At 40.5% G+C, this 21,062-nt stretch overlaps 1 protein-coding gene across 1 annotated transcript; it reads left to right on the top strand.

Annotated features, from left to right (window-relative positions):
* The first annotated feature begins 417 nt into the window (after nucleotides 1-417).
* On the top strand, nucleotides 418-21,045 carry NRSN1 (neurensin 1). The gene is made up of 3 exons (XM_075826576.1): nucleotides 418-597; nucleotides 14,290-14,487; nucleotides 19,551-21,045. The coding sequence occupies exons 2-3, from the start codon at nucleotides 14,299-14,301 to the stop codon at nucleotides 19,947-19,949; spliced, it is 588 nt and encodes a 195-aa protein (XP_075682691.1). The 5' UTR covers nucleotides 418-597; nucleotides 14,290-14,298; the 3' UTR covers nucleotides 19,950-21,045.
* Nucleotides 21,046-21,062: the final 17 nt, after the last annotated feature.

Below are 21,062 nucleotides of genomic sequence, written 5' to 3'. Positions count from 1 at the left end.
TTCGATGCAATCCCACTTTAAAAAAAAATGTAAACAACGCTCCAGCTTTTTATACATACCTATATTTAATTTTCATTCATATTCCAGCCCCTGCATTTTAGCTATAAGCAGTCGGACCCTTATCATTTGCATATCTAGTGATTATTTCCAAACAAAGAGTGAATACAATGATTTAGAGGGATTCTAGTAGTAAATGAAACTTATGGAACATTTTCCCCAGCATTACCCTACTTATTACCCATAGAAAATCCTACAATTGAGCGACATATAAAGCAGTAGGGCACTGGGTTTATTATAAGGCATTGCTGTTAATGAGTAGATTGTGGGTAAGCACTTTGTAGACTTTATTCTCGCCTGTATGTGTCACCCTGCTGCCTGCAGACCCTCCCCTTGTAGATGAGAGCAGTCCTGTGTAATGTACTGTCCTCCACATCAGACAAGGCAGCCTCAGCAGCTCAGTGCGCAGGCACAAGGAGCGGGGCTCGGAGATAATACGTGGTGTCTGAGGCTAGAGAGGCTCAGAGGGATGGGACCCGAACCAGGAGAGATCTGCTGCTAGCAGAACAGCTCAGCCGGCACAGCAGGTCCCAGGGAAAGGTAACCACAGCACCCCCTTCCTTTACAGGGCAGCAGCAATAGAGCTCACTGTATTGGCAGCAAGGCATGGGCACATATACCCTGGCATTATATGGATACCGACTGTACCAGTGATGTTAACACTTATGCTATCTGCTTATAATAGGCTCTTACATACTGATATCGTTTTATATATATATATATATATATGTATATATATATATATATATATATATATATATATATATAAATATATACATATATATATATATATATATGTATATATATAAATATATACATATATATATATATATATATATATATATATATATATATATATATATATATATATATTGCACATAAAGTTGTATGTACATATATATTATACATAGATAATGAACAGGTAGAAGAGGTCAGTATGGCTGCATGCAATATAGAGGATCTGCCTGGTTGCATAGCTCTATATGAGGCAGGACATTGATGGGTAAACAGATGGAGGGCAGTGACGTCATCACTTACGTGCTCTGAGCGTTCGAATCGATTTCAGCACCATGGAGAGGGCTCTGTGGAGCAACAGGACGCCAGTGAAGGACAAACAGGGGAAGGGACACTGCCTCCCACACACAACAGATGTTCTAGGAACGACCCTTTCCTGTACAAGCCCGTGCTCCTGCATTTATTGGTCATGATTGGTGACATTAATGTGGCTGAGACATACTACGACCCACAAACAGGAGCAACATTCAGCTGTCTGTGTAGACTCCTGTATTATATAATAGTCACTGAATTCTTCTGTTGTGTAGAATCACCTACAGAACTGTGTTATTGTGTCTTAAAACAGTCATGGGTAGATAATGTCAGTATGAAATGATTTACACTTACAGATGTAGCAGAGCTGAGTTTGCACGGGACACATTTGTGCATTGTAATAGTTTATTGTGTCACAGTAGGTTCACCTGTAATCCTATACAAACCGTATATAATAAATAATAATAATATGCCAACAGATAAACTCAGCTATTATATATCTGTATAAGAAAGTAAGTGCCAAGTGATGAAGAAAAACTTGTATGAAGATTGTAGAACACATATATGGGATGTCAATTTTTCAGATTACAAATTGTCCGGATTGTATCTATTATTCTATTATTAAATTATTTCATTTTTGAGCCGGATTTAATTTTTTTCTAGTGAGCCAGCAAGTAGCACATACAGAATCCTTTTTATAAAATAAAATAGTGATCTCAGAAAAGTCATACTTCTGCGTCTGGGACTAAATATAATACAATGGGAGAGATTTTGTATATATCTTGCGCTATCATGTCAAGTTTGCTTAAAGGGGTTGTCCAGTTTCAGAAAATGAATGTTATTTTATGTATAATTTAAAGTTATACAAATTTCCAATATACTTTCTGTATTAATTCTTCGCAATTTTCAAGATTTCTGCTTGTAGTCATTCAGTAGTAATATTCATTGTTTACTTCAAGTGGAAAGGATTCCGTCCATGGTCATGTGATGGACATACAGGTGCTGGGATCATTAGAAAACACAGCTCTGATACACACACTGTAATGAGCCGTTCACCTGTGTGTCCATCACATGACGATGGACAGAATTTTTTCCACTGGAAGTAAGCAATGAATATTCCTACTCAATAATAACAAGCAGAGATCCTGAAAGCCAAGAGGAATTAATACAGAAAGTATATTGTAAAATTAAAAGTTATACATAAAATAATATTCCTTGGCTGAAACCGGAGAACCGCTTTAACAAGTAGGTGCCGTACGATTCTTTTTATAATGGCTTTATGTGTAGTTTTTAGGCCTCATGCACACGACCATAATTTTTATCCGCAATTACGGATCGGTAATTACAGATAAAATACTGACCTGACTGATTACTATAAGGTGGTGAGTGCACTATATATATCAGGTTTTCTGTGTATAATTCACTTCCATGGAAACCCGATCTGAATAAAGCGAATGTGACTCCAGTCTTTGCATATTTGAAGCTCTTCTGGAGTCATTTGCACATAGACGTCAGAGTCTGACTTCCCAGCGCTCAATATCATAGTGGGAAATGGGCTCTGGCAGTTGTCATATGTTTGAAAGGAACACGGACGCGGGTGCTAACCTTATTTGCCTGCCTGATTTCTGGGCTTATTAGCGTTCCCAGCTTACAGTTCCTAGTTGCTAAGGAGCAGAATGATCAGTACTAAACCTATATTCATAGTCATATGACTGGGGGAGGAGGGACACAAATGTTAGCTTTCCACCCACCACTTCCTCCCGGCAGATCTGCTTTGCACTGACTTTATCTCCCCATATCCCTCTCCCTTTGATTTGACTTTCTCTGTGTTTGCATTTTACTTTCATTTCTATTATTTTACAGAATACGAAAACATTGAATTCTGCATTTTTTTAAATCAAAAGTGTAGAGAATAACATTTTGGGGCCTCATGGCTACATTCAGATATAATAATAGCAGCAGCTGGCATCGGGTAAATGCCATTCTAGAAAAGCCACCTTCAAACACAAAACATTTTATACACTTCAATGAAAATGCTTGCTTGAAAATAATGAGAATTAGAGGGCTGCTTCTTCATATTGTCTCTCCTGCCATATTTACCTGTCCAAGGTTTTCTTTGTGATGGGAAGTGAAAATGTAATTTCATTCTAGAATGAGCAAAAAAAAAGTTCACTATACTCAAAGGAGGTTTACAATGGTTGTATTTAACATCTAAGATGTCTTGCATGTGCCCCAAAACCTTATTCTGAGCAATTTATTGAAACTTTGGAAGGCAGTCCCTGTATGACAAGACCATGATGACTGCACAGCATGGTGGTCTGTATGTGATTGTACCGATAAGCCAAACCTAGTGGGCCATGCTATAGATGGCCAGCCCTACCTGCTAACAGAACACTGCTCTTGTCCTCCTCTGGCCACATGGTCCTGGATGGGACATGTTTCATAGGCTCTCATAGGTTGCTGCTGGTGCTCTGCCCCTAGATGTGGGATTTAATGGGTCAGCACACAGGATTTCTCGTAAGAATGGCCAGTGATTCTGTGGATCTCCTTCTGTATATGCTGACTCTGTTGAATAGGCAATTATGTAGGCCATTATGCTAACCTATCATAATAACCTATTGCTGATAACTGCCTGCAAACACTGCCTGCTCTGATCCATGCGTAACTACCATCGGAGAACATATGCAGCCTGGCTTGACTTTCTACAAGTCCAACTCCAGTCTTCCTGATGACTCTGTAATGCAATTCTGTTTTCTCAGTCTGTCTGCCGGCAGCTGTTGCTTTTAAAGGCTTTTCTGGAATTTGCAACTTGAGAATTTCCAACAGCAGTGGTCTCCAAACCATGGCTCTCCAGCTGTCACCACAGGTTTGAGACCACTGCCTTTTGCCAAAGACCATCTCTCCTTATGGGAGTTTAAGAGTGACAACTACATAATCCCTTACACTACACACCAAAGCCTGGCCCCAAGACAAATCTAATAGCAACCCATTGCCCCCCGGTTCGTGGCGGTGTTTGTTTTCAGATCCACATCCAAACAGTGATTGTATGGACAAGCGATGTTCATAGAGGTCTATGTGTGCCGCTTGTCCACAAAATCATGTTATGGACAGGAGTGTGTAAAAAAACAAAAACTGGGGTCTATCAAAAGTAGTTCTATGAGATCATACAGTATATGCAGAGACTACACGGTAAAGTGTCAGAACATTACATGCTGAAACTAATAAACTACCCATTTAACTAAACAAAGAGTAGTATTTTGAAATATTATACAGCATCGTCCAAGGACATTGAAGGTCTTCAAAGCTCACTGTTTTCTGATTAATATATTCATATTGCGCCACAACACATATTATTCTATAACCCTTCATATAATTATGTCTTCTTTGTACTTTAATTCAAATATGCATCATAAGGACACATTTTGAGATTTAATCTGGTCTGAATTTGGTGCCTTTTATATGAGAAGTTATAAAAACAACTGGGACATGTGAGAGACATATAAGAACTGATCATTTACATGGAGTACATTTGCTTAATGGGTTTCTGGTTTTCCACTGTAGGGTTGATAACTTGTTTTTCATTTACTGTATGATTTCAATAATATAACAATATACAGAAAACATAACACAATCAACTCAAAATATATTGTCGCTAGTGAGGGGTAGGCTGGCAATGATGGTCCCAGGCCTGTAGTGGCAGAAGAGGCAGGGGGTGGTAACTTTTTATTGATTTTATTAAAATGACATTTAAACGGTAATCCCTAACTCTTAAAAAAAGGCCAGCTTTTAATTGTAGTTTATAAGATAGCGTTGGTTCATTGCTGAACATAACACTGCATCCCCAGGGGCATAACTTGGAGCTCCTGAGCCACCTGAGTGCAAAATCTGTAACCTACCATTTGCCACCTATAATACTGGGATCTTCTTACATGGCATAGGGAGCTTTGGGCCCCTGAGTATACAGGGACCAGGCACTACCTCTTAATACTATGCCCCTGTGCATCCTCCATGTGTTGTATGAGTTGTTACCTTTTTTGATTATGGTAACAATAGCTTGTTTTGTTGAATCCAGGCTATCTTTAAGGTCTATCTCATAGCACAGTATATGTGTAATGAGAAGAATGGGACTCCATACAAGGCTATGTAATCTGTGCATAGATCTGTTTTTTACAACATCTCAATGTAAAACTTTGCATACACATACATTTATTTTGCACTCTTAATTAGTTATATAATGACTTGTTTTTCATTTATTTCCAAAGATAAAGTAAAATTTCTGCCAATTGCACTACTTGAAATTTGACAGTCATGTTCCTCAGGGAAGTTTGATTGCATAATTGTTATCTGAGGTCCAACAATGTATCACATTCATGTAAAAGCAAAACCGCAAAAGCGTGGCTGCCAGTAGGTTTTGTGATATTAAATAACTCACAAGTCTTAAAAATATCATTTAAAAGTTGACTTTCCTTTTAAACATGTTATATATTTTATTCCAGAAATTTTGGCATATGCTAAGTGCTGTCCCAGGACAACAGCCCATGATTATCTGACATTAATACTTTCGTACCAACTTTTGGCTGGCATGTATAATTGTGCCCATATAGCAGGGGCGTAACTAGGAAAGACTGGACCCCATAGCAAACTTTTGACTGGGGGTCCCCCCTCCCTTGGGTGCCACACAACCTCCCCTTGTGGATAGTGACTCCCTGTAGATTCTTCCACACAGCACCCCCTGTAGATAGCACCATACAGCCCCCCTGTAGATAGTGCCATACACAGCCCCCTGTATGTAGCACCATACAGCCCCCCTGTAGATAGCGGCATACAGCCCCCTCCCTGTATAAAGCGCCATAAAGCCCACCTATAGATAGCACCATACAGCCCCCCCTGTAGATAGCGCCATGCAGCCCCCCTGTAGATAGCGCCATACAGCCCCCTACCTGTATATAGCGCCATACATCCCCCTGTATATAGCGCCATACAGCCCCCCCTGTAGATAGTGCCATGCAGCCCCCCTGTAGGTAGCGCCATACAGCCCCCTACCTGTATATAGCGCCATACATCCCCCTGTATATAGCACCATACAGCCCCCCTGCAGATAGCGCCATACAGCCCCCTCCCTGTATAAAGCGCCATACAGCTCCCCTGTATATAGCACCATACAGCCCCCCTGTATATAGCACCATACAGTCCCCCTGTAGATAGCATCATACAGCCCCCCCATATATAGCGCCATACAGCCCCCCTGTATATAGCACCATACAGCCCCCTGTATATAGCGGAATACAGCCCCCCTGTATATAGCATCATAAAGCCCCCCTGTAGATAGCGCCATACAGCCCCCTCCCTGTATAAATCGCCATACAGCCTCCCCTGTAGATAGTGCTATACAGCCCCCTCCCTGTATATAGCACCATACAGCCCCCCTGTAGATAGCGCCATACAGCCCCCTCCCTGTATATAGTGCCATACAGCTCCTCTATATATAGCACCATACAGCCCCCCCTGTATATAGCACCATACAGTCCCCCTGTATATAGCACCATACAGCCCCCCGTATATAGCTCCATACAGCCCCCCCTGTATATAGCACCATACAGCCCCCTGTATATAGCACCATACAGCCCCCCTGTATATTACTCCGTACAGCCCCCCTGTATATAGTGCCACACAGCCCCCCCTGTATATAGCACCATACAGCCCCCCCTGTAGATAACGCCATACAGCCCCAACAGCCTGTAGCCTATGATTTGTCCCACAAAAGACATGTATCCCCTATCCACAGAAGCGCTTGTCACGCATGCGCACAAGCGCGACCGGTGCTCCATCCATTTCTACAGAGCTGCCGACACAGACCCCGGAAGTCAGAGCTTTCTCATGGAGAACTTCGGGGGACTTTCGGTTCCCATTCTCCTTATCGCTGGGGGTCCCAGCGATCACACATGTATCCCCTATCCTGTGGATAGGGGATACATGTGTTTTGTAGGAACAACTCCTTTAATGGCAGAGTGGAGAGATACCTCCCTGCTCTGCCGTAGTGTTCAGTGGCGTCGCGCTGTAGCAGCCATAGCGGCTGCTAGCAGAACCTCCGGCCATGTGGGGGCACGTGCCGGCACAGGCCCCCTCATGCCGCTGGCCCCATAGCAGCTGCTGGGGCTGCTACAGCGGTAGTTACGCCACTGCCATATAGGAAATGCATTAAATGTACTGTGTACAGCATTTTAAATTTTTAATAAAGTGTAAACCTGAGAAGTGTTTCCCCTTCACAGAAATCCCTAGTACTACCTCTACCTCAGTGAAGCTTGGTGAGGGCCTAAAAAGTATTCTATAATTCTTCGTCACTGCTGTACTCTCGCCAAGATTTGCTTTGCTTGCCTTTATGCCAAACTTCATTAACTAGGCTGAAATCAGTGTAACATTCCTCTTGCAAAAGCGACGGCTGGCGCTGTGTTTTGGGGACCCCTGTTTGGGAAACATGTATGGGTGTGCATAAACAGCTGTGTAATTTCTAAGCACCATTGTCAGGCACATTTTCTTACTGTACTGTGGGAAGGGCCCCTAAAGCATAAATGGCAACCATCACACGCTTCTTTTGGGTTTTATAAATACATCAATTATTTCTTAAATTCTTCTTTTCAATAAACATGTCAAAAGTATTTTTAAAAGTAGAGAAACAGTTGTTAGCTCAGATATTTATGGACAGCATATAAATCTTTCTATAAGCAACTACTAGCAGTAGACAGTATTAAGAGGCTATTAGTTGATGTATACAATTAGCCCTGGGAGAGCACTGAGGATTCATGTAGTTAAAAGGTATTTACAAAGTTTCAGTCTTATACCACTAAGTGCAATGTTTATTGTGCTAAGCGGAACCCTTGCGAATACAATTTGTGTTCTTCCAACTTCATCCTTAATAAAAACTTAGCAGCCCAAGGAGGCTTAATTAGTAATATAAAAGGAATAAAGAAAAGTTAAAGAGGTATTCCCATCCTAAGCATTTATGGCATTCTACAGCAGATGTCATAAATGTCTGAAAGATGTGGGTCCCACTTCTGGGACCATTACTTATTGGGGTAACTCATTCTCCATTGCATTCAATGAAGAGGTGGCTATGCTTGTGTGTGGCCCTCTCCACTGGGTGTTATGGAAAGCAAGCAACACACAACTCTTTCCATAACTTCCATAGACTTCAATGGAGAGCACCGAGGTGGGACGCGCACCGTTAAGGCATTTATTGCATACCCTGTGGATATGCCATCATCCTATTATCTTTTTGTGAAATTGTGATTGTGTTGTATATGAATATCTTTAGCAATAATAAATATTTTATGTAACTGGGTTCTTAAAGGGAAGGTTCAAACTATTAATGGATTTCTTAATTTTTAACACTTGTATTCTTTTTTTTTAAACAAAAGTTCAATACTTCTGGAAGAATATGTTCATCTTTAGGTTTACCAGCTACTTCTGAAAAGAGAACCTACATTTTAAATAGGATATTCACCTAAGTAATTTGTCTGAACTCTTCCGTTGCTATAAATCTCTGACACAATTATCATTCCACCCTTTCAATGGTGTGAACGCATTAAAATTCCATTGCAGGAAATCTCCAGCTAGCTCCAAAAGGAATTGAGTGACGTGTCAGAAGATTCACAAAATGTGTTTTAAAGAGATCACTGGCAAAGCTCAAGAAGTAATAGAAAAAAAGAAATATAAAACCTTTCTCAAATAAATATAATTGGGGAAATAAAAAAGCTTCCTCTTTAATTTAGTGATAAAAGCTTTGGCACTTTAACCCCTTAAAGACCCAGCCATTTTTTGTTTTTACGTTTTTAGTTTTTCACCACCCTCCTTTTAAGAACCATAACATTTTTATTTCTCTGTCAATAGAGTGGTGTGAGGGCTTATTTTTGGCGGGAGGAGCTGTAGATTCTTTTGACAGCATTTAAAGTAAAATATAATGTACTGGGAAATGGAAAAAAATTCTTTGTGGGGTGGAAATGGAAAAAAAATATTAATTTCTCCATTGTTTTTTGTTTTGTTTTTATGGCTTTCACCCTGCGGTAAAAACAACAACTTAACTTTACTCAGTGATACCAAATGTATAAAGGTTTTTTTATATTTTACTATTTTTACAAAGAAAAAACTATTTGTTAAAAAAAATTGTTCTGTTTCACAACATTCTGAGAGCCATAACTTTTATTTTTCCATCGATTGAGTGGCGTTAGGGCTTATTTTTTGTGGGACGAGCTGTAGTTTTTATTGGTATCATTTCTTGGTAGATACATTTTTTTGATCACTTTTTATTTTTTTAGCCCTAAGGTGACCAAAAAAAGATTCGGGTGTTTTAATAGGTGTTTTTTTTTACGCCGTTCATCGTGCGAGTTAAGTAATGTTATATTGTAATAGTTTAGACTTTTACGGACGCGGCAATACCAATATTTTTTATTTATTTTTTTATTTATTATTTATTTTTTTTACATTGTGCTTGGGGAAAAATGGGAAAAGTTTTTTTTTTTAACTTTTAATATTTTTGTCTTTTTTTTACACTTCTAAAAAATGTATATAACTTTTTTTAGAGATTTTATTAGTCCCCCTAGGGACTTGGAAAAAAGCGATCGTTACATCGTTGATACAATACACTGAAATACTAACGTATTGCAGTATATTGTCATTTTTACAGGGCTTTGATAAGCCGTGCTGGAGGCATAGTTTACCAGAGGCAGACAAAAGGCAGACCTCGGGGCCATTATTAGTCCCCTGGGCTGCCATGACAAGCATCGGGGACCCATGATCCCGCTGCGGGGGGCTCATTGGGCTGTCTGAGGGGTCCGCCCGCCTCCTTCTAACAGTTTAAATGCCGCGGTCGCTATTGACCGCGGCATTTAACTAGTTAAACGGCCCAGAACAGCGCTATTGCTGTTTCTGTCTGTTAGAGCAGCTTGTCAGCTGTAATAAAGAGCTGACAGCTGCGGTGTGAGCCCGCTCCAAACATCACCCCCTCGCTCCATAACGTGTATTTTCATCATAGGTCGGTAAGGGGTTAAGAAAGGGAGACAACATCAACTGAAGTTGGCAGCAGCGAGCAGTCAGTCAACCTTTTGACTGCTCTGTGAGACTTCTTGCTTCTGAGCTGGGAGAGTACACTGTGTAGGGGAAGACTGTGAGTCTCCAGCATGTGTACAGTAAACATCTCTGCTGCTATCTTACGTCACACTGGATGTTGTTATATTTCCAGCAATGTAAGATAGATTCCTGTGTATTATGGGGCAGCTAGTGGAGGAGGTTAGTAGAAGGAGCAGCAGAAGTAAATCCTGTCACAGCCAGGCCCAGACTGACAACCTGCTTGACCGGGCAGATTCCCTGTGGGCCGCTTTACTAGTGGGCCAACCGTTCCTGGTATAAATCAATTTGATAGCAGTAGGCTCCTGAATCCTGATGCAGAACTGCCTGGCCTGGGTGCACAAGGGCTAGTGTCATGACATTCACCTTGTGTGCTGCGGCCATGGCGCACACAAAGTTTTGACTCTGGCAAGCGTCAGGACTTTCTGTGCAGAGCTAGCAATGGCCGTCGTCGGCAACTCTGTTTTTGGCTCCGCCTCCACCACCTACTCTCTCTCGTACCGTTCCGTCAGTCACTGAGTTACAGACAGTCAGTGTGTGTGGTCAAGAATTATTGTTTCCTCTTCTCTGCAAGCTGGCTCCCGTGGGCTGCGACCTGGTTGTGTACAGCAGTGACTTTCCTCTCTACTCCCCAGATTTGCCCACAATGTTTGAACACTATAATATATGATATATAAAGTCAATAACACTAACCCACAGAAACAATTCCCAGGGGCCCTACTAGGGGCTGATACATGAAAGATTAAGTCATTTACTACTAGAGGCTGATACATGAAAGATTAAGTCATTTACTACTAGGGGCTGATATGACCAAGGCTGATATGACTTCTGTAGGGGCTAATTATATACACCCCTAAAGAAGTCACACGCACCTACAAAGGTCATATCAGCCACTAATATTACCTTTGATGGCGCGTATGACTATTGTAGGGGCTTATATGACCTTTGTAGGTGCTGAACATATGAGCTTGTGGTGCAGAAAGGGGGCATAATTACTTTATTCGAGGTGCAATGGTAGGCATTATTACTGTGTGGGGGTACAAAGGGGCACTAAGAGGAGCCCTATTACTGTTTAGGTCCAAAATGGGGCATTATTACTGTTTGGGGGCACTGAAAAGATCAATATTACTGTGTGGGAAAACTTTTACTGTATGGGTACAACATATGGCACTTACCGTAGTCTACTGCAGTATTGCCTCCGTCAAAACGACAGAATACTTGCACAACGGAGACACACTGAAACTATTTGCACTGAATCGGTCACCATTGAAAGTAATAGTGATGCAAACGGAAACCTATGGTTTCCGTTTGTTTGAGTCAGGTTTCCGTTCTGACGGAAAGCTTCGATGGAACGCCTGAACTGAGCTCTGATGCAGATGTGAACGAAGCCTAACTTTCCTTCTTGTGTTGATGATGTGGTTTACATATTTAAGGGAGTGGCAAGGGCATGACCAAGCAAAGCAAATTTTTATGCAGTGTGCATTGCAGAGATGCTATTTTTCCACGGTATTGGGTAGGGGGTTGTATTGCATGTGCGCTGGTGGGGTTTGTGTGACAGGGCTGCTTTTCAGTCCTACTCCATCCCTAGTCACAGCTTTCTCCTCAGTGAGTGCTGCTGGCTCTGTGTGTATGTACAGTAGTGATACTCAGATTAACCCTTCACAAGCAGCTGTTTTCTCCTTCTCTAGCAGATAACATAGGGGAGATCTGTGCTTCTATCTTACTTCGTTGTATTAGCAGCAATGTAATGGATTACAGTGTATTATGGAGGAGGCTAGAAGAAGCAGCAGCAGCAGAGGTAAATCCTGTCACAGCTTTCTCCTCAGTGACGGCTACTGGTTCTGTGTGTATGTAGTGATACTCAGATTAATGCTTTACAAGCAGCTATCCCCTATAGAAGATTAACTCTTTACAAGCAGCTGTCTACTCCTCCTATAGCAGATAACGGGAGGGATTCCACTCCTACATTGAGCTACAGTGGCGCTATCTACAGGGGGGATGCTATCTACATGGGGGCTGTGGCACTATCTACAGCAAAAAAATATCCTCCTCTTCCTTTTCACATGCACTTTGCACAGTGAGGAGGAGGAGGAGGGAGCGAGCGGCAGAAAGCACAGCTGTCACTCGGATCACATCCAAGTGACGGCCGTGTTTTACACAACCCCATAGACTATATGGGAGCCATGCGGCCGTGAGAATTGCTCAAAATAGGGCATGTTCCATTTTTTGAAGGCCCGGTTTACCCCATTTTGGGTCTATTGCTTTTACTGCGGCCGTGTGATGTTGCACGGCCAACTATCCCTGCCATGTGAATTGGGCTTAACCCTTTACAAGCAGCTGAATCCTTCTTGTCTAGCAGATTAACTATTTATAAGCAGCTATATTCCTCTTCAATTAGCAGATTAACCCTTTACAGGCAGATGTATCATAGTACTCTAGAAAATTAACCCTTTACAAGCAACAGTCTCCTCTAGCAGATGAATTCTTTACAAGCAGCAGTCCCCTCATCTTACAGATTAACCCTTTACTAGCAGCTAGGTGCTTCTCTAACAGATTAACCCTTTTCAAGCAGCTGATTCCTCTTCCTCCTCTAGCAGATTAACCCTTTACAAGAAGATGAAGCCTACTCCTCTAGCTGGGCAGCATAATACACACTATTACTTTTTTTTCTGATTTGTCTCCAATTTGGTTACATTGGTAAATTAATTCACCAGGTTTGTAATCTGAATTTGGTAAATGTTTGACAAAAATAGGGGATTGACCAGCAAATTTACAAAACAGCAAAACAGGTTAATTGATTCGCTGAACCGTACTCTTGGCCTAATCTGAGAACAAGGTTCCACTTTTCCATTCCATTCACATTTTGCATAGAAACAGCTCCTTTTCTATCAGTTACAGCCTCCCAGAAAAGAAGAAAAATTCTTGAGATTTAGTCCTAACTCTGCTAATATGAAAGTGAAATCATTCTCCTGTGATACAGAAGGAAATCCACTCCACTCCTCCTCTTAGTTTCTGCCTGGCTTTTTCCGGAAAGCCGATGTATCGGAGTACGGGCTCATAGACTTTCTATTGAGCTCGTACTCCGATACATTGATTTCCAAGAAAAAAGCCGAACAGAAACGAAGTGGGTTAGCTTCGATTTAGCGATTGGTGGGGTTCCCAGTGCTCGGACCCCCACCAATCAAAACTTCTGACATGTCACTATGACATGTCAAAAGTTTGTTAAACGTTCAGTTACCCTTTAAATAAACATGTCTGCATTACCTTCAATTACAATTCATATTAACTTCAGTCTTTGTTTTATTCCAAATTTCACTGGCATGATGTCTTATTTTTCCCATGGGGAAGATTTCTCCTGTTCTCAATGGACTTGATTAAAACTATAACAAAGAAAGTAAGGCAGTAAGTGTGTATTCACATGGTGCGGTTTTGCTATGTTTTTTGTCGCATCGCCGAAGACTGCTTCAGAAAAATGCATGCGTTATTCAGTACATTTTTTCGGTCGTGCGGCTAAAACCGTGGCAAAACCACACCATGTGAATGCATCCCTATAGTTTAGGTTTATTCTTCTAAATTACCCTTATTGGTTACTATGGACAGTTTTTATATTGGAGGCCTATTCTATCCACCTGCCAAATAATAATACACTTTGTATGTCTTAGCAAGGAGAGTGGAGGAAGGAAGCAAGTAAGAGCTCTTCCGAAAACACTTTTTTATTTACTTTTTAAAGTCCATTTAGCCATCAGCCCGACAAACTATGTTACATACCTTTATTGCACCGCAGCTACTGGAGTCACCATTTAAAAAACAAAACATATTCACCTTGGAGAACCTTTAAGACACCTCTGCAGAACACCAGAATTATTTGTAACCCACGTGTTAAAACATTGGTTAATTAAAAAAAATGATAATCTCTTGTACAAGCTAAACATAGCCCTGTAGATTACCCATACTTTAAGCCAGCAAAGCATTTTCCTTTTACAGTTCTGTCTATGGTTAAAATCTATTTGTGAATTGTCCAATGGTTTCTGCCATACAATATTTCATTAATGTCTGTAATTTCAGGTCATAAGGATGAGTTCATGTGCTGACATCTGTGGGTCCAAGCAGTCACAAAATACTCCTGAAGGAGGTTACCATCGCTATGGAGTTCGGTCCTATCTGCACCAATTTTATGAGGATTGTACCGCTTCAATATGGGAATATGATGATGATTTTCAGATTCAGAGATCGCCAAGTAGGTGGAGCTCTATTATCTGGAAGGTAAGTAGTCTTCATTGCCTAAACATTATTATAACATACCACTCATATCACAAGTCATAGAGATTGTTTTTATAGGAGCTTAATTATTGCACTCACTAGATCTCATTGTTCATGATTTGCAGTCACATTTGGGACGGTCAACATTTTGTTGAGACTAGTTTTGTTTTTAAAAATATTTATTTCATTAGAGTTAGGGGGAGTTCACACAGAGTCTGTTGACAAGTTTTTTTTACCAAAACCGCGCCAAAAAATGTGCCAAAAAACAGCCAAAAATGCCTCTCATTGATTTCAATGTGAGGCGGAGGTGTTTTTTTTCCCACGAGCGGAAAAAACAGCTCACGAGAAAAAGAAGGGACATGCCCTATCTTTGGGCGTTTACGCCTCTGACCACCCATTGACATCAATGGGAGGCAGAGAAAGCGTATTTCGCTGCATTTTATGCCCGCGGCGCTCAATAGACGCGGGCAAAAAACGCAGCGAAAATCGGCGTGCAGGCAGAGAAAATCTGCCTCAAAATTCCAAACGGAATATTGAGGCAGATTTTACTCCTCCAAAAAAAGTCTGTGTGAAGTCAGCCTTAAAAAAAAATACAATACAAATAAGCAATGGATTAAAAACATATAACCTATAGTATAACAATTATTTCATGAATATGAGCTCTAACTATCACAAGTTACCCTGCTTTGTCATGAGATGTGTCTGAACATACTGTGACCAGCTGCTAAGTTACTACTGCTGTCTATTCTATTTTGTCACGATCAAGGGTTATGTGGACCCACTAGGCCGCTCCGCCGTAGCGTAGGGGCAGCTGGCCAAGTAACAGTCTATGCAAAGTCTATACAAAGTTTCATAGAACAAGGGTAACTGAGATAGTCCAGACTGTGGCAGACGCTTTGGCAGAGATGGGGCTAGACGTGGCAGGTAGCGCCAGACGTGGCGGATGATACCAGGAGTGACAGATGACACCAGACGTGGTGTATAACAGCAGATGTGGCAGGTAGCGCCAGACGTGGTGGATGACACCAGATGTGGCGTATAACTGCTAGCGACACAACACGACTCCAACACTAGAGAGGCTCAGGAACAAAACACAGCACGGGATACAGGATACAGGATGCAGGGCACAGGAACACTGGGAGCATGATAAAACTAAGAGACCATTTGAAATATGAACATGGGTAAACTACAACAACGCTCAGGCAAGGAGTGGAGCCTTTTTATAGTCCTGGGTGATCTGGGGATAGGTTAGATAAACTTTAGAGAGAGCGCATGCTGTCCCTTTAAGGCCAGGGACGAGCGCACGCACCCTATAGCACAGTCCAGGATGGGAAAGCCTCGCCAGCTGGCGTCTCCGGGGAAGGAGACGCTGGCAGATGACCAGGATGCTGCGGTCGCTGATTTTCACGGAAGATGAGCGGCAGCGGTCCACGGCCGCAGTCGTAACATGTTTTTATTGGGTTGTTTTTATAATACATACATAGTTTGTACAAATCTAGTATAAAATAAAAACATGAAATGAGTTCTGGTGCACACAGTAACAGTCACCAACAGAATGAGTATGCCCATCCTGTCATAGTGAGGGTTCATCAGATGAAGATAATGGTTTCTCAGATGAAGATGATGATGGTGATAATGATGTTGATGATTATAATGGCGGTGTGTCCGTTTGCACATCAAATTAGAAACACATACTGTAGTGATGGTATAATACTGAGATACTTCAAACAATTAAAAACAGTAAGATATACATAGGAAACCAACAGTAATTATGATATATAATGTACAAAAATAGCATGGATATAAGTCATATATATGTGTGGAGTATACAATAATACACAGAGATAAGGGTACTAATTGTATAGAAAACTTCTTAAAGGGGTTTTCCACTTTCTGACAACTGATAACCTATCCACCGGTCATCAGTATATGATCAGTGCGTGTCCGACACCCGGACCCCGCACCGATCCGCCACTCCGGCTGCCACCGCTGCAACGGATGTTTGGAACGGTATGCAGTAGTTGGAGCCGGAAGCAGATGGTGCCGGCCACTGCATAGCGGCCATTCGGCAGAACTGCAGCTCTGCTCCTATTCACTTGAATAAGAGTAGAGATGTAGTACTGCAGCTCGGCCAATATTGTTTGACCAGATCTGTCTGCTTCCAGCAATATCGTTCGGGACCCGGAGGCAGCTGGAGTGGTACCGAACTATATTGCCGGAAGTAGACACGCACCGATCATATACTGATGACCTATCCGTTGGATAGGTCATCAGTTGTCAGAATGTGGAAAAACCCTTTAACTGATTAAGCAAATTGAAATGTAGAAATAAGGAGCACAACATAACCAGCATGGATAATAGATATAGTTGGATCCCCTCTACAGTCAGGTATCCAAAGATACATAGCAATAATGTAGGCTGGTAAAGACTTATTTGAGCATTCAGGAGTTCCTAGGAGTGGTGGACCCCACTAACACAGTAATGAGGATCATATATAAGCAAAAGGAAGCTCCAGAAAGGGAATGGCATTGTCACTTTTGGTATGAAATGGTGTTTCCCGATCCTTATTTGAGGCCATGCAGAATTGCGATATACTGTAGGTGCTTCAGCAAGGTGCTCTGAACTGATTACAACCATCTGAAATCATTACAAAACCATTCTTGTATCTCTAATGACACTATGCATGTCTGCAAGTTGGCTTTAAACTACAAACCCCAAATATCTGGTGGTCTTTCAAAAGCCTGTGCAGCCATAATATGAATCAAGGTGCCAGGATGTCAAAGGATAGAGAATACAAAATAGGGTTTTGAATAAAGAAGATTGAAAAGTTAATAAAATTAATCTAATAAATGATGTACTGTATACTTGAAATATATTTATATATGTATCCTAGTGTATAAGTTATTTTAATTAATAGTTATGCTTGTATCTATAATACAAGGTGAAATAATATAAAGGATTATTTCTACAACTTTAAAATAAAATGTTAAGAGGTTATAACAGCCACACTGTCTCTATAACAATCTTAGCTAACATTCTCTCTGCCTTCATTGTGGTTGTGTTAAGTCAACGGGTGCAAGTCTCTGGCGACGCTTTGACTGTATGCAGCAGATTGATGGGTCACGAGGTGTACCTGATATATACTGCTTCTGACAGTCCATTATAATTTCCTTATGAGTAATCATGGGAATTGAGCAATTGATCATTAAAGAATTCGGAGTCATTTAGACTCATCATATTTTCAATAAAGGATACTTATTATAAAGAGCGCATAAAACCTCCAGTGAGCCTTTATTATTTACTATTTATTTATTCAGAAGTTGATTATTTTAATTGGAATTAATTAGCGTATTTACTAGTATGTTTAAATAATTTCGTAGAAGAATATGCTTATCTTGGATAACCTCTTTAACAAAGTATAAACTAAAAAATAAATAAAGAAATATACAGTACTGTACAAAAGTGTATACAAAATAGAAAAGCTAATGTTTTTTTTTAATCAATTAGCAAAATGCAAAGTGAATGAACAGAAGAGAAATCTAAGTTAAATCAATATTTGGTGTGACCACCCTTTGACTTCAAAACAGCATCAATTCTTCTAGGCACACTTGCGCACAGTTTTTGAAGGAACTCGGCAGGGAGGTTGTTCCAAACATCTTAGAGAGCTAACCACAGATCTTCTGTGGATGTAGGCTTCCTCAAATCTTTCTGTATCTTCATGTATTCCCAGACAGACTCGATTATGTTTAGATCAGAGATCTGTGGGGGTCATATCATCACTTCCAGGGCTCCTTATTCTTCTTTACGCTGAACATAGTTTTTAATGACATTGCCTGTATGTTTTGGATAATTGTCCTGCTGCAGAATAAATTTGGAGCCATTCAGACGAATCCCTGATGGTATTGCATGATGGATAAGTATCTGTCTATATTTCTCAGCATTGAGGACACCATTAATCCTAACCAAATCCCAAACTCCATTTGCTTAAATGCAGCACCAAACTTGCAAGGAACCTCCACCATGCTTCACTGTTGCCTGCAGACACGCATTATTGTACCGCTCTCCAGCTTTTCGGTGAACAAACTGCCTTCTGTTAAAGGCCAAATATTTCAAACTTTGACTCATCAGTCCAGAGCACCTGCTGCAATTTTTCTGCACCACAGTTATAATGTTTTCATTCATAGTTGAGTTGCTTGGCCTTGTTTCTTCGTTGAAGGTATGGTTTTTGGGCACAATTCTTCTATGAACACCACTTCTGGCCAGACTTCTCCGAACAGTAAATGGGTGTCCCTAGGTCCCACTGGTTTCTGCCAGTTCTGAGCTGATGTCACTGCTGAACATTGATTTCAAAGGAAAGTAAGCATGATGTGTCTTTAGTCTGCTGCACTGTTTCCTTGGCCAACCGCTGCGTCTACGGTCCTCGACGTTGACCATTTCTTTGTGCTTCTTCAAAAGAGCTTGAACAGCACATCTTGAATCCCCAGTTTGCTTTGAAATCTTTGCCTGGGAGAGACATTGCTGATGCAGTATAACTACCTTGTGTCTTGTTGCGGTGCTCAATCATGCAATGGTGCACCTGTGACATTAAACTTCCTTCCACAACCTCATATTTGTAGCAGAGTTTGGCAGTTCCTCATCCAGTTTTAAGCCTCCAACACAGCTGTTTCTGTTATAGTTAATGACTATGTTTCAACCTACATATGAAAATGAGGATCATTATCACTTATCTGGTATAATTAGTCAATCATACACCTAAGTATAATTCTACAAAATCCATTACTTTGTGCAGGTGTACTTAGAAGAATTGATGCTGTTTTGAAGATGAAGGGTGGTTACATTAAATATTGATTTGATTTAGATTTATCTTCTGTTCATTCATTTTGTATTTTGCTAATTGATTTATAAAAAAAAAACTATTAACACTTCTATTTTTTAAAGTATTCCTACTTTGCACCATTTTTCCACAACTGCCTGAAACTTTTGAATAGTAGTGTATATCTAATGCATTATGTGCTTTATTACAAATAATCATGCTGTCTAACTGACCTTGAACACTTTCCTTACAGGTCGGACTCATATCGGGCATTGTCCTCATGCTAACAGGTATAACGGTGCTTGCAGTTGGGTTTCTGGTGTCACCAAAAATCGAAGCCTTTGGAGAAGATGATTTTGTTGTGGTGGATAGCCATGCAGTCCAATTCAATGGAGCACTTGATATTTGTAAATTGGCAGGCGCAATCATGTTTTGTATTGGGGGAACTACATTAGCAGCGTGTCTTTTAATGTCTGCTTTTGCTAAAAGTTACTCCAAAGAAGAGAAGTACCTCCAACAAAAATTCAAAGAAAGAATAGCAGACCTTAAGGCTCATGTGCACCCTGTGACAAAGGCCCCGGCACCTGGAGAATCAAAGATACCTGTCACTCTATCCAAGGTTCAAAATGTCCAACCTTCATCTGAAACCTGACATTTAGCCATCATTGTACACGTAATTAAATTGAAAAGGTCAGCTTTTGTGAGTGTTACAGTAAAGTATTTTGCAGTACAGTCGAACTGTACTTGGCTGAAAAAAAATGAATAGGCCAAATAATAGCAAAATGTGAAAAGATCCTGAATTTCTGTGTGTTATTGTTGGGAAGCTTACTTGTCCTAAATGGTAAATCTTCTGAATTGAACACTGCTGTTAAAATTCAATGTGTCCCATCAATAGTCCCCAGTGGTGACGGCAAAATAATGTTTGTGTTGTGCTGTTCTTTTCAAACTTGCTCATTATGTTCTTCTAAAACCTTAAACTCAGTATGAATATAATATGCTAAAATTGATTTTAAGTGAGAAGGCACACATATCTTGTAGGATGAGATTATGATGTTAGAAGGTCAATAAAACCATCCAACATTCACAGGCAACAATTAAAGGAGTTTTCATGGGTTTTATGTAATCATATGTGAATGACTTTTTGGACTGCAACTTTCCAATTTTAACCATTCAACAGCCACTCCAAAAAATCTTCATGTAGCCCCAACTTAATAGTTCAGCTGTTTTGTGATATACAATTTTTTATGCTTTATTTTCTTACCACTTGCAAGATATTTGATTGGTGTCAGTAAATTAAAACATTCTTGTTAGATCCAGAGGTAGAATAGTATTCCTAGCATAACCCTGCTCACAGCTAATAAGTTTGCTACAATTGTATCTAGTATAGGCAATCCACTGAGCTAAACAGCTTGAACTGCTCAGGAAGAAGTTGTAGGCTGCAAATGTAGTTAACTCATATAGAATTGCCTGCAGTGGATACAATTGCATTGAATTCTCACCTGTGAGATTTATTAGGCTCGTACAGATTTTCAGCCTCTGGATGTAAAAAAATATTGCTTTTAGCCAATGATAGTAATCCGAAATTTTTAAAGTGGAACTGAAAAACAGTTAATACAAAATGGTGAAATATATATTATTTATGTTAAACTTACAGATGTGTACTTCCTTACCTTTCCTCTTATCTCAACATATCCTAAGATAAGTGGCGCAAGATGACCAGCTTTGATTAAAAACATGATTATGCGTTACTTTATCACGAGATATC

Source organism: Rhinoderma darwinii, chromosome 5 (genome assembly GCF_050947455.1).
Source record: "Rhinoderma darwinii isolate aRhiDar2 chromosome 5, aRhiDar2.hap1, whole genome shotgun sequence".
NCBI lineage: Eukaryota > Metazoa > Chordata > Amphibia > Anura > Rhinodermatidae > Rhinoderma > Rhinoderma darwinii.
The sequence above is the reverse complement of the archived record's forward strand: the minus strand, read 5'-3'. Positions and strand labels throughout refer to the sequence as shown.

What these genes read in the sequence shown, in the direction of transcription:
- NRSN1 (XM_075826576.1), top strand. Translation starts at nt 14,299, where the DNA reads ATGAGTTCATGTGCTGACATCTGTGGGTCCAAGCAGTCACAAAATACT. An exon ending in GGAGCTCTATTATCTGGAAG is followed by an intron (nt 14,488 to 19,550) that starts GTAAGTAGTCTT and finishes CTTTCCTTACAG; the next exon opens with GTCGGACTCATATCGGGCAT.